A 13,597-nucleotide genomic window follows, 5' to 3' on the forward strand; every position below is an offset into this window, starting at 1 on the left:
GGTCAAAGTGTTGTTTTTTCATTTGACCAAATTTGACTTGGTCAAACTTGCTCAAATGAGACACTAAATGACCTCAGATGAAAAAACTCTGAATACCAAGTTTGATCATCTCAGCAAGATCTACAATTGTTACATAGATCATTTTCCCATTTGAGAAATTTTTATCAAACACTAGTCACAATTTTCCTTATCTCTTATAGACTTTCTAAAACTATGTCACACACTTGTGAAAATTGAACTACATTTTGTTCAAGCTTTCTCAAATGAAAAAATGGTCTATATAAGGATTGTAGATATTGATGATATGAACAAACTTGGTATTCAAAACTTTTCAATTTTAGACAATCTAGGGTTCCGAAAACATATTACATAATATCCGTCTCTAAAACATAATATATTAAACATGCATCGTTGTATCATGCGGGCACAACAGTGAATTTCTTCTTGACGTATGACCCTTGGTTATGATCTTGTCGTAACCATGGAGTGTCTTCATCATTTAACATGATGCTTGGATCTTTCTTCACTATGAAGGGTGGAATTCGGACATTTCTTTCGTAATCTTCGGACATGTCTGACTTGTCTTCAATTCCTACTATATTTATTTTCCCAGAAAGAATTATGTGGCGCTTTGGCTCATTGATCATTGAGTTGATGTCTTCGTTTTTTCCTCTCTTTGATTTTGTAGACATGTCTTTCACATAGAACACCTGACTCACATCGGCAGCAAGGACGAATGGTTCCTCTTTGTATCCAATATTGTTGAGGTCCACTGTTGTCATTCCATACTCTTTGTCGACTGTTACCCCTCCTCCGGTCAGCTTCACCCATTGGCACCGGAACAAAGGGACTTTAAAATTAGGTGCGTAGTCTAGTTCCCATATCTCTTCTATGCGGCCATAATATGTTTGTATATTCCCATTTGGATCTGTGCCATCTATGCGAACACCACTATTTTGATTGGTGCTCCTTTTATCTTGGGCAACTGTGTAAAATGTATTCCCATTTATCTCGTACCCTTGGTACGTGAGGATATGCCACGATGGCTGCCTAGCCAACAAATACAGTTGCTCATCAATATTGTCATCGCCTTGACATTCTTTTCGCAACCAACCACTGAAACTTTTCATGTGCTGACGCCTAATCCAAGCTTCAGTCTTCCCTGGAAACTTGGATCGTAAGAACTCCTTATGTATCTCGATGTACGGATGCACCAATGACGAGTTCTGAAGAACTGTGTAGTGTGCTTTATTGAAATAATCGTCTTCCATGCCAATATATGTTTTCTTCCCTAAAGTTCCTTTACCACTGAGTCTCCCCTCATGTCGTGATTCGGGAACGCCAATCGGAGCAATGTCAGGAATAAAGTCAACACAGAACTCAATGACCTCCTCTGTTCCATAGCCCTGGGCGATGCTTCCTTCAGGCTTAGAACGGACTTTCACATATTTCTTCAAGACTCCCATAAACCTCTCGAAGGGGAACATGTTATGTAAGAACACAGGTCCAAGAATACTAATCTCCTTCACCAAATGAACTAGGATGTGTGTCATGATATTAAAGAAGGATGGAGGGAACACCAACTCAAAGCTGACAAGACATTGAACCACATCGTTCTGTAGAGTAGCTAGTTCCACTGGATTGATTGCCTTCTGAGAAATTGCATTGAGAAATGCACATAGCTTCACGGTGGCTAGACGTACATGTGGAGGTAGAATTCCTCTTAAAGCAACTGGAAGCAATTGCGTCATAAGCACGTGGCAGTCGTGGGACTTTAAGTTTAGGAATTTTTTATCTGGCACATTTATTATACCCTTTATATTGGAGGAGAATCCCGATGGGACCTTGATGCTGCTTAGACATTCGAACATGCTGTCCCTCTCTTCTTTGCTAAGCGTGTAGCTAGCAGGACTTAAGTAATGACGTCCATCACCTGTCTTCTCTGGATGAAGGTTGTCTCGTTCTTTCATGCACTGCAAGTCCTGGCGTGCTTCAAGTGAATCCTTTGGCTTCCCGTACACACCCATGAATCCTAACAGGTTCACACAAAGATTCTTTGTCAGGTGCATCACGTCGATTGCGTTGCGGACCTCTAGGACTTGCCAATAGGGTAGCTCCCAAAAGATGGACTTCTTCTTCCACATGGGTGCATGTCCATTAGCATCTTTGGGAACAGATTCACTGCCTTGTCCCTTTCCAAATACTACTTTCACATCCTTGACCATTGCGAGTACATCTTCCCCGGTTCGGTTATGAGGCTTCTTCCGGTGGTCTGGCTTACCTTTAAAATGCTTCCCTTTCTTTCTTACTTGGTGGTTCAAAGGAAGGAATCGACGATGGCCAAGGTACACGACCTTTCGACATCTTTTCAAATATATACTGTCAAGGTCATCAAAACAATGTGTGCATGCATTATATCCTTTGTTTGTCTGACCTGAAAGATTACTTAAAGCAGGCCAATCATTGATGGTTACGAACAACATTGCTCGTAGGTCAAAGTGTTCTTGTTTGTACTCATCCCAGACACGTACACCTGGTTTGTTCCATAAAACTAGAAGTTCTTCAACTAATGGCTTCAGATATACATCAATATCGTTGCCAGGTTGCCTCGGACCTTGGATGAGGATCGGCATCATAATGAACTTCCGCTTCATGCATAACCATGGAGGAAGGTTGTAGATACATAGAGTAACTGGCCAAGTGCTATGACTAGTGCTCTGCTGTCCAAAAGGATTCATACCATCTGTACTTAAGGCGAACCTTAAGTTTCTAACCTCATTTGCAAACTCTGAAAATTCTCTATCTATCGCTCTCCACTGGGACCCATCAGCTGGGTGTCTCAGCATATTGTCTACCTTACGGTCTTCTTTATACCACCGCAACAACTTTGCGTGGTCTTTATTTCTGAACAAACGTTTTAAGCGTGGTATTATAGGAGCATACCACATAACCTTGGCAGGGATTTTCTTTCTAGGACGTTGTTCACCCTCGACGTCACCAGGATCATCGCGCCTGATCTTATACCGCGATGCTTTACATACCGGGCATTCATCCAAATTCTCGTATTCATTGCCATGGTAGAGGATACAGTCATTAGGACATGCATGTATCTTCTGGATTTTTAATCCCAAAGGGCAGACAACCTTTTTTGCTTCGTACGTAGTGGTGGGCAATTCATTTGGCTTCGGAAGCATCTTCTTTATGAGGTTTAATAAATTCCCAAATGCCTTATCGGATACACCATTCTTTGCTTTCCACTGTAGCAATTCCAGTGTTGTACCCAGCTTTTTTTGCCCCTCTTCGGCCATCGGGTATAGCAACTTCCTATGATCCTCAAGCATGCGCTCCAACTTAACTTTCTCTTTTTCACTTTCCCATTCTTGTTGTGCATCACGAATGGCATCGCCAAGAGCATCACCGAGATCATCTTCTACCGCTACCTCTTCTTCATCTCCCCCCATTGTAGTATCATCAAAGGCACCATACTGAGCAATAATGTCATCAATGTCTAAATCTTCTCCTTCACCTTCTTCCATCATGACCCCGCTTTCTCCATGCTTAGTCCAACATATATAGTTTGACATGAAACCTGACTTAAGCAAATGTGAATGAAGACTCATTGAGCTTGAATATTCCTTTAAATTCTTACATAGGGCACATGGACAGCATATGAAACCATCCCGCTTATTTGCCTCGGCCACACCTAAGAAATAGTGCAAGCCCTCTATAAAGTCTTGGGAGCGACGATCGGCATTGTACATCCAATGGCGTGACATAATCTGTATTACACGACAAATTATGAAAACCTTGAACATAATTAAGTATTTTATTACACAACATAAATGACACACACACGGTTGATTAATTAACTAAGCCTGGCTACAACGTAAGCAATCCCAACTATCACTAAACAAACTAAAACTACAATGCACTTCAGTAACATAATTATTTTGTGATCGTACGCAACTAAAACAGACAAATCATTCTTCTGTTGAATATCAATAAGCTTCTCCTGCTGGCTCACTGCCTCATCAGCAGCATCCGCTACCTCAAGCGCACCCAAATTCTGCACGTATGTAGCATAATCTTCCTCCCAGTACCAACCATCGCATCCATTGCCCTCCCACTGAAATTAAAGCCAAAAAATATTTAGTCAAAAATATTCAAGAAAAGCAGGTCAATTAGCCATAATTATAAAATGCGTAAGAAACTCACATCGCGATCCGGGCACTTGTAGAAAACACGACCCTTGTTGGGTCCCTGTCTCTTGACTCGGTACTCCATCACAATCTTCTGCTTACACTTGCCGCAGATAATGAGAGGGAGTTCTGGCCTCAGTCGTTTCGCAACCGAACGAGAGGCCGAGGATCCAGTAACAGTTGTCATCTACTTTCTATACTTATTTTTGCAAACTAGTGTAAATTTCATATTTTCAAATATCCATCAAATTATAGCTCAAAAACATGTTTCAATAAATAACCATCCGTACTAGTTGACCTTGCTTACGTGATCATCTCGGCGAGCATTTCTCCACCGGACGGCACCGTACTTGGCCAAGGAAGAGCTCCGATTCTACGAGAAAGGGAACACGGTCTTCCACGACCGTTGCCGCTCTCCCTCGTAGAATCAAAGCTCCTCCTTGACGTCCGTTACCGCTCGGCAGAGAACATGCTCGCCGAGATGAACACGGTCCGCAAGTTCAACTAGTACGGATTTTCTACAATTTTCTAACAATTTTCTAAGTTTTTCATTTCATGGAAAAATTAATTCTAAGATCACGTAAGCCACCGGGGACGAGAATGGCGCGTGCTCCAGCGAGGACGAGCGAGGCGTGATTTTGATGAACTAATTTAACTTTTGTTTATCCAAACATATATGCAAATCATCATGTGATTTTGAGCTAAAAATGACATATAAAATCATAATAAAGTCCAACATATAAAGTTACACATGCATCTACATCGCAAAATGAGATAAGCTACTGATAAAACATAAGAGGATTAAGTTTGTTACCTCCAAAATCGAAGAGCAACACCAATGGAGGGGGAGAGTGCAAGAACAACAGCAAGCTGAAGAACAGAGGCAGTGAGTTTGAATAATGGAATGGCTCGGGCTCGGGGAGGAAGAATTGAGCAGAATTATAGGCCGGGATAATTAGTCCCGGTTAGGGGTCCAAACCGGGACTAAATATTAATCTTTATTCCCGGGGCATAACCCAAACCGGGACTAAAAGCTTTAGTCCCGGCTGGTATTACCAACCGGGACTAAAGGTAAACCTTTAGTCCCGGTTGGTAATACCAGCCGGGACTAAAGATCCCTGCCCCGCGGACGACCGTTGGGCAGGGACCTTTAGTCCCGGTTGGTATTACCAACCGGGACTAAAGGGTCCTTTAGTCCCGGGGGCAAAAAATGCCGAGGCTAATGCTAAATTGGGACATCGTTCTAAAGTCTGTTCTCTAGTAGTGTTCTCTTCATCCATTTTTTTCGGTCCGTCCTCCCCTAACTAACTCCGTGAATGTGGAAACTATCTTTGTTAGGCTATGTACAACTCTCATGTTTTATATGACATATTGGACACATGTTATTAAGGTAACCTAGATAGTTAGAAATCATAATCTAAATCTAAATAGATCTCTTGATCCTGGGTAAGTTAAATAGGAATCCTAACCCAAATAAAAAAAGATATAAATAGAAATTAGGCAAAATCTTATCTTCTATACCTATTTAATTTCTGTCATATTTTTTGGTCCATCGTTTTCTCATGTGATGTGTTTGTCCCCAACTCTGCCATGTACAAGAGTCCTAATCGGTTTTAAGTAGATGACAATTTAAACTTGCACATGTGTACCAAAGGTTCGGTACGTGTGATTTGAATCGTGCAGAGGTGACCAATAGGAGTCGTGCATCAATCAAATCAAATCAACTCCAAAACGAAATTAGGTAGGACTCCTCAGGCATTGAAGTTGCCTCTATACGAAAGCATACGCTTTTTCTGCCGCTGCTATAGCAAGGCATAGCAAGGCGCGATAACATCTGGCTTTGGGTTTGCTCGCTGCCGGTGGTATGCTGTATGCATATCAGGAAAGTCCGTTTCGTATTGGCGTATGCTGTATGCATAGTAGTTTAATTCCACCGCTCCTTTGTGCATATGGTGTATCATTTTCTTTGTACTGAACATATCTGGTATGCATCATCTGGATGGGCATAGTATCGTGGCACACAAAAAGGTGAATAACCGCTGGGTACATTTTCTTATAACACACACGGATATATGTGTTTGTTGACGGCGCACCACCAATGTCATGGCCTGGCTGTTGGAGCCTTTTCGCACCGTGGCACGCATACAAGTGTGTGCCTTGCCTTCTACATTTTTAACTCACAATAGGTACATACAAATAGTTATCTTTTCAAATTAAGTCAATCTCCTGTTAATTTTCCACACATGAATAATACTTTATTGCACTATCATTTATTGTCTTGGAATTTATTGATATATGGTTAGGCCAAGTCTAATTAAGTCTAATAAAAATAGCTAGCTCATTTTTTTATTGGCACAAGCGTGCGAGCATCCACTACTAAAAAAAATGTTTGTAGCAACGGGATAATTTTTTTAGGAGCGACTGGTGATGTAGCCGCCCCTACAGTGGACATGCTCGGGACCCACGAGACCAGCCGCCCCTACAAATGGCACAGCAGGAGCGGCTGATGATACGAGTCGCCCCTATAAATGGGTCGATTTGTAGGGGCGGCTCACTCACCAGCTGCCTCGGTGTTGCGATTTGTAGGGGCAGCTCAATCACCAGCCGCCCCTACAAATCACGCTTGTTCATCATTGATCATCATGAACCGTTGTGATTTTTCTTTTTAATCTCTAGGTAAAATTTGTAACTAGTCTTTCTCCCCTATACTAACTCCAAATGTGATGATTTTTTTCTAAAATTTTCTAAAATCATGCCCTATCAAGTACCGTGTTGATTTAGTCATTCTTTTCGTTTGACAAAGTTTGAGCAATTTAAATTTTCAAATTTAAAAAAATAACAAGTTCTAACAAGATTTTGAAACACCAAATGATTTCAGCTGAAAAAGTGACGAATACCAAAGATGTATAACTCATCAAGATCTACAACTTTAGTTTGGTTATTTCTTTATCTGACAAAGTGATATTAAATATTGTTTATAAATCAACATGTCTCGCATATAGTTCATGAAACTGAGTGATATGTGAATTTGTGAATATTGTTTACTAACACTTTGATAAATGAAGAAGTGACCAAAATAAAAGTTATAGATAGTGATGAGTTCAACAACTTTTATGTTCACGACTTTTGTAGTTGAAATCATTTAAGGTTTTAAAATCTTGTTTGAAGTTGTCATTTATTAAAATTTAAAATTTGAACTATTTAAATTTTGTCAAATAAAAAGATGACCAAAATAAAAGTTGTAGATAGTGATGTGTTCAACAACTTTTATATTCACGACTTTCTTATTTGAAATCATTTAAGGTTTTAAAATCTTGTTTGAAGTTGCTATTTATTGAATTTCAAATTTTGAACTGTTCAAATTTTGTCAAATGAAAAGATGATCAAAATAAAAGTTGTAGATAGTGATGTGTTCAACAACTTTTATGTTCATAACTTTCTTATTCGAAATCATTTAAGTTTTTTAAATCTTATTTGAAGTTGTCATTTATTGAAATTCAAAATTTGTGAAAAGATGACCAAAATATAAGTTGTACATCTTGATAAGTTCTACAACTTTGATGTTTACAATATTTTCATTTTAGATCATTTTTTGTCTTAAAATTCAATTCGAAGTTCACAAATTCAAATTTTCAAAATTTCAAATATATTTTTTTATTTTAAATATATATAGAAGCAAGTAAATTTTTATGTGTACGAAAAAATATAGCAAATTATTTTTATTACATTTATACATTTATATATATATTTACACATTTATAAAAAAAAATATGCAGAAGTAATATTTAAAAATATGTGAAAATATTTGTAGGGGCGGCTGAATCAAAAACCACCCCTACAAATACATTTGTAGGGGCGGTTGGTAATTAGAGCCGCCCCTACAAATAACTCTAAGTATATATTTAGAGCATAGTCGGCCCACTCATCCCCTCCTCTCTCTATCTCTCTCTTACGCTCCCGAGTCGCGACGCGAGCGAGGCGACGGCGTAGGGCGACCTCGGCGGTGGCCGACCCTCCGCGCGGCGGCATCCACCCTTGTCATCCTCCTCCTCCTCCTGGTCCTCCACCACTCCCCTTCCTCCTCGCAACACAAGGTAGCGTGTCGCAGCGGCGCGAACGACAGCCTAGGGTTTGGCCCCTCCGTCGCCGGTGGTCCCCACAGGCGCGCACCACTGCGGCGGCATCGCAGGCCGTTCCCACGGACTGTCCCCAGCGGTGGCGCCCCAGGGACGGCCGATCCCGGCTCAGCGGCCCTTGGCGGCGGCGGCCTGCCATCGGAGCCGCGCGGTGTCCTCCTAGCCTCCTCGCCGGTCGCCGTCCTCCACCTCCACCTGGCGCGCCGTACACCTCTTCATTCCCTCGTCTACGACCAGGTGGCGGTGGTGGGTCGTGGGTTTGGGCGCGGCCACGGGTGCGGGCTAGACTAGGTGGCAGGCGGCGGCGCTGGCCGGGTGGGTGTGGGCGGCCTCCTTCTATGACCTCACGCGCTGGACGCGCGCGCTCGTCCAGCTGTGGGTCACGCGCCGGGTGCACGTCGAGACGGCGGCCATCCTCAGGTTCCAGGTCCGATCCCCTCCGCGTCATCTCTCCTCCTCTATGGTCACGTAATTTCTACTCATTTCTAAATTCTAATTTCTCCGACGAACAAATTAGCTGCATTACGCTGCTTCTCTTTAGGATTGTTGAATTTGTACGCTTGATGCTACCTTTTTGCTTGTCCGTCGCGTCCTTTATGTCTATTATAGGATCTGCAACTTTGTAGCAAGGGCCGGTAGAACTAACTCGTCGATTAATTTAAGATGAACTTGGCTTCAGTTCATTCTCTTACTCTAAATTGAACGGATCGACAATTAGGCAGTAAACAAGGTTGTCTTGTAAAAACTCTGGTATCTTAGTTTTAGATTTCCGTATCTTCGGTGTTTCTCAAGTGTTGAATCAATGCAGAGGTTGTTGGAGCACAAGTTGTTGGACAATTTCTTCTCTGTGCTGTCATGCGTTGTCTCCGTGCCCTTCTACACGGGATTCCTCCCTCTCCACTTCTGGGTATGTCTTTTGTCTCGTGGCCCACTGATTTGATTGCCTTGCTTTCTTTATTTTCTGTAATAATTCTGTTTGATTCTGAATTCTTAAACAATATATATATATATATATATATATATATATATATATATATATATATATATATATATATATATATATATATATATATATATATATATATTGTAGAGTGGACACGGCAAGCTGGCTAGGCAGATGACCCTCCTCATGGCTTTCTGTGATTACCTCGGCAACTCTAAGGTTTGTCATCTGTTCATAATACAATTGAAAGGATAGGCTTTAGTTTAATCGTTGTTAGAAGAGTGACAGCTACAGAAGATGAGAAGGAAAATGCCATGGAATATGGGCTGCCATCATCGCATGCTCTCAACACTGTTTGTTTGATGGGGTATGTTCCTGCTCTTATTTCGATAAGGGAAGTTTGAAAGGAATTGTTGGCTAATGCTGCTTCTGATCAATGCAGATATTTATTACATTATGTCCTCACATATGGAGAACATGGCAGTGTTATAGTTGTTGTGGGTTTATCTCTAGCTTTCTTACTTGTTACGCTAGTTGCCGGTAGTGAGTCAAGAGTTCTTAAGGCAACTGTTTTTTCTCGAGTTACTGAAATATACTGATGATTTGGTTTACCTTAAATTGGCAGCAAGGATATATTTGGGTATGCACAGTTTGACCGATGTTGTTCCTGGAATTGGTTTTGGTATTATCATCCTTGCATTCTGGTTGGTTGTCGATGACCATGTTGATGCCTTCATTGTCTCTGGGAAAAATGGTACATCCATACACCTCAGTGCTTGCGTGCTGCAAATTTTGGAGGCACGTAAGGTGTGGCGTTGAAAGTTGAAAAGTATCCTAACAGCTTTCCCGCTTTGCACTTGCAGTTGCAACCTTCTGGGCACACCTTTCTCTATTGATGTGCTTTGCATATCCGAAGCCAGAATTCCCTACTCCTAGCTTTGATTACCACACAACATTCAACGGAGTCACTTTCGGAATTGTAAGAGCTCTGTTTCTGACTAACATTGCTTAATCAAAACTTGCTCACGCTATACTTGATTCTGGTCAGACTGAAGATATTATTGATACATTCTTCTGTCCTAACCTTAGACTAGAAAATCAAGCTAGTTTACGATTAAAAAAATAATGGCAGGATTCTCGTTGGTTCTCTTTGCTTAACCATATGATTATAATATTCTCTAGTATCCATTTTATGATGGAAGGCATGAAGTTGGTCATTGACTAAACATACTGCCCCAAGTAAATTCTATGTTATTACAGAATTAGTTTTGTACTGATGATTTGCTAGTGCGCTTTCTTGGTATTCTATGTTTACAATTCAAAAAACAAATTTTAGGCCTCTCGCCTGTGTTTTGGTTTCTTCATGTATCAGCACATCCTATTCTCTGTTCTGAATCATATGGTCTACCCGAGATTTTTCTGACATTTCTTTCTGACGAACGTGATTCAGGTGTGCGGCGGCCTGCTATATACAGATGTATTATTGTGCCGTGCACAAATGTTTATCAGTGGTTTAACAAATATTATGCTTGGGCTGACATCTCCTATCCTATTTCTAAGTATGAAGTGAAGTGGTTCGATCCAATATATTTTTGCACATGTCATACGAATTTTGATGTAATACAACCCTTCGATATTGGCATTTAGTGTTTCAGGACACGTGAAAATAGCTTCAGGGTTAGTTAATAATCTTGGTAGATTGAAATATTGTTAGAACTTCCCTATCTGAAGGCCAATCTTCTAACTCCGACTGATCTTACCACTGTCAACTCAATGGCGACAAACTAGGCTATTGTGGATATACTAAACACAATGCTGACAGCTAGTACCAACACCTTGTGCTCTTGTGTTTGTGGTCAAATTTAAATTATATATATATATATATATATATATATATATATATGTGTGTGTGTGTGTGTGTGTATGTGTGTGTTCTGGTCGAATTTGAATTATAAATTTAATTTTTTTGATAAAAAATGTACTGTAGGGGCGGTTCTAGACTGAACCGCCCCTACAAACAGATATTATAGGGGCGACTGGTACTACGACCGCCCTCTACAAATATATGATTTGTAAAGACGGTATGGTAGGGGCGGCTGACCGAGCCGCCTCTACAAAAGCTTATCAGCCGCCCCTACAAAACGTTTCTGTAGTAGTGACCATGCAACAAGTTATATATCCCGTTGCAACGCACGGTATGTTTGCTAGTCTTAAAAAAACTGTCAAAATTTGAGGTTTTTAGTTATCTGTGTAATATAATTTTCTATATACGTTTTTCCTTCTCAATCGATTGAGCAGACTCTACGCGGGCCCTGCGTCTAATCTATCCAAACTCTACGCAGTCCTGTCCATGTCGACTTTTGCCCCAAACTCTACGCAGTCCTGTCCATGTCGACTTTTACCCTATCCCCTAAGGCCCTAGCGCTGAGCGGCCAACAACGATTGAGGAGTCAATGTGAGATGTGCTAATATGCAATTGAATTGTTGGCTGTATTTTTTCAGTAGAAAACCCCTATATACTTTCATACTTTCTTATTTAATCGACGGCTAAAAATGTTAGAAAGTTATATTTAAGTCTCTTTTGTGCCTATATTTTAAACTATATTAGTATAACGTTTGAACTATTTACATCGTAATTTGCGAAAGTTTTCAACTTAATCTTCGAATTTAAGACTTATCATGACAGTTAGTGTCTATATATCGAATGGCATACAAAATTTATAATTGTTTATCCAATTGCCAAATAGGTTTACGGAATCATATATAGTTTTTTTAAGTAAACCCTAAAATCCTAGATCCGCCAATGGTTTTTCCTTAAAATAAAGACGGCTATGGACAGGTAAATTTACTCGGAACTTTCTGTATGGTCTTCGCAGACGACTCAGAACAGTGAGATTCAGTAATCTGCCACCTGTGTCTGTGTAGACTGCGCTTTTGCGATGACTGAATGCAGCATGACGGGTCAGTCTCGAGTGTACTGTTCATCACAGTGTCCAAGAGACCAAGATCACTACTAGATCAGTCAATGGATGGTTAAGGTTAGCCGCTGTTGTGTTCAGCGCGTCTGGACGGCAACTTGGCAAGGATTAACCTCCCTGGCTCAGTGGCTCCCTCTAATATACATGCATGGTGTTAACTGTCAAAAAGCAACCACAGTGTACATCTTCGCTAATCGTTAACGATGCTGACCATGCATCATGCAATGCAACGAAAGGCACCATAGCTTCAGTACAATGGGCAACTCACTTGAAACTTCCATAGTTCCATCATATATCGGAATCCAATGGCTGCAACTGCAAAGAAATGACATTGCATGCCCCGCGGGTGCTGCAGCAACATCGCAAGGACACGCACAGTCGTTAGCGCTTATATATTACGACACATATCCGTATAGGACCATCCAAAAATCCAAATCCTCATTCAGTGACAATATATGTATGTGGTAGACAAGATCCAAACAAACAAACATCGTAGCCGATCGATACCATACAAATTGAGAAGATTCCCCTTGATTCCATCTCTTGACCCTTACAAAGATTCCTCTTCAGCCACACTGAACGACACACATCAGGCATTATTCTTAGCATCGTCCACGGAGAGGGATCAGAAGCACCAAGTTACCGCCAAGTGAATCGATACAGCAAGTACAGTATTATACAATAAGATACATACATATATTGCGCACAGTGCAACACCGTGCCACGCTGATGTAGACTGAAGACAACTCTATAGCACCAGTAACGAACGAATACTCAGCCCTGTAACAACATGCCACATCTGATATCTCGCCGTGTCTCTATAAAATGAGGCCACAACGAGCGTCCAGGCCGGATCACGAATGTCTAAAAGCCACTGCACCTACTCCATGGCGCTTCTTTGTTCCCCTCGTCAAGCAAGCTCCTGTTCCACCCTTATAACTCTAGCAGCAAGAGCGCAGGACCAGTCGTCGTAGCACTCACACACGAACCAAAATCCACACGAGAGGGCTTCCGGCAAAACAAGCTAAGCTGCCTTCTGTTGTCCGGCGGCCGTCGTCCCAGGCCGGCCGTGCAAACTAGCGTGCTACTCCGACGAGAAGAGCAGCTAGCAGGCAGTTTCTTCTCCATCCGCCGGCGCCGCCGCGACGGCAGCAGCTGGCTAGCTAGCTAGCCGAGGTATGTAGCAACTGTTCCATTCCCGGCCGACCGCCGGCGGCACCGTGCTCGCGTCGCGCGTGCAGACCCAGTAGCAGCCGGCGGCGCCGGTAGCGACGACGGTGACCCGGCGGCTTTGATTCGTTTCTTCGCTTTTCTTTTTCAGTTCTGCTTTCGCTTTGGAGT

The 13,597-nt window shown here is 41.6% G+C and overlaps 1 protein-coding gene and 1 pseudogene across 1 annotated transcript; one reads left to right on the forward strand and one right to left on the reverse strand.

The window, feature by feature from the left end:
* Positions 1 to 416: 416 nt before the first annotated feature.
* On the reverse strand, positions 417 to 5,200 carry LOC136462888 (uncharacterized). Its single transcript, XM_066461928.1, has 7 exons — positions 5,014 to 5,200; positions 4,216 to 4,393; positions 4,025 to 4,126; positions 2,711 to 3,779; positions 2,091 to 2,614; positions 1,171 to 1,937; positions 417 to 1,050 (listed from the first exon to the last, which is right to left on the reverse strand). The coding sequence occupies exons 2-7, from the start codon at positions 4,384 to 4,386 to the stop codon at positions 417 to 419; spliced, it is 3,267 nt and encodes a 1,088-aa protein (XP_066318025.1). The 5' UTR covers positions 4,387 to 4,393; positions 5,014 to 5,200.
* A 904-nt stretch (positions 5,201 to 6,104) lies between these two features.
* Positions 6,105 to 12,058, forward strand: LOC136465242 (lipid phosphate phosphatase delta-like; annotated as a pseudogene).
* The last annotated feature ends 1,539 nt before the right edge of the window (positions 12,059 to 13,597 follow it).

Source organism: Miscanthus floridulus, chromosome 7, assembly GCF_019320115.1.
Source record: "Miscanthus floridulus cultivar M001 chromosome 7, ASM1932011v1, whole genome shotgun sequence".
In the NCBI taxonomy this organism is placed as follows: Eukaryota; Viridiplantae; Streptophyta; class Magnoliopsida; order Poales; family Poaceae; genus Miscanthus; species Miscanthus floridulus.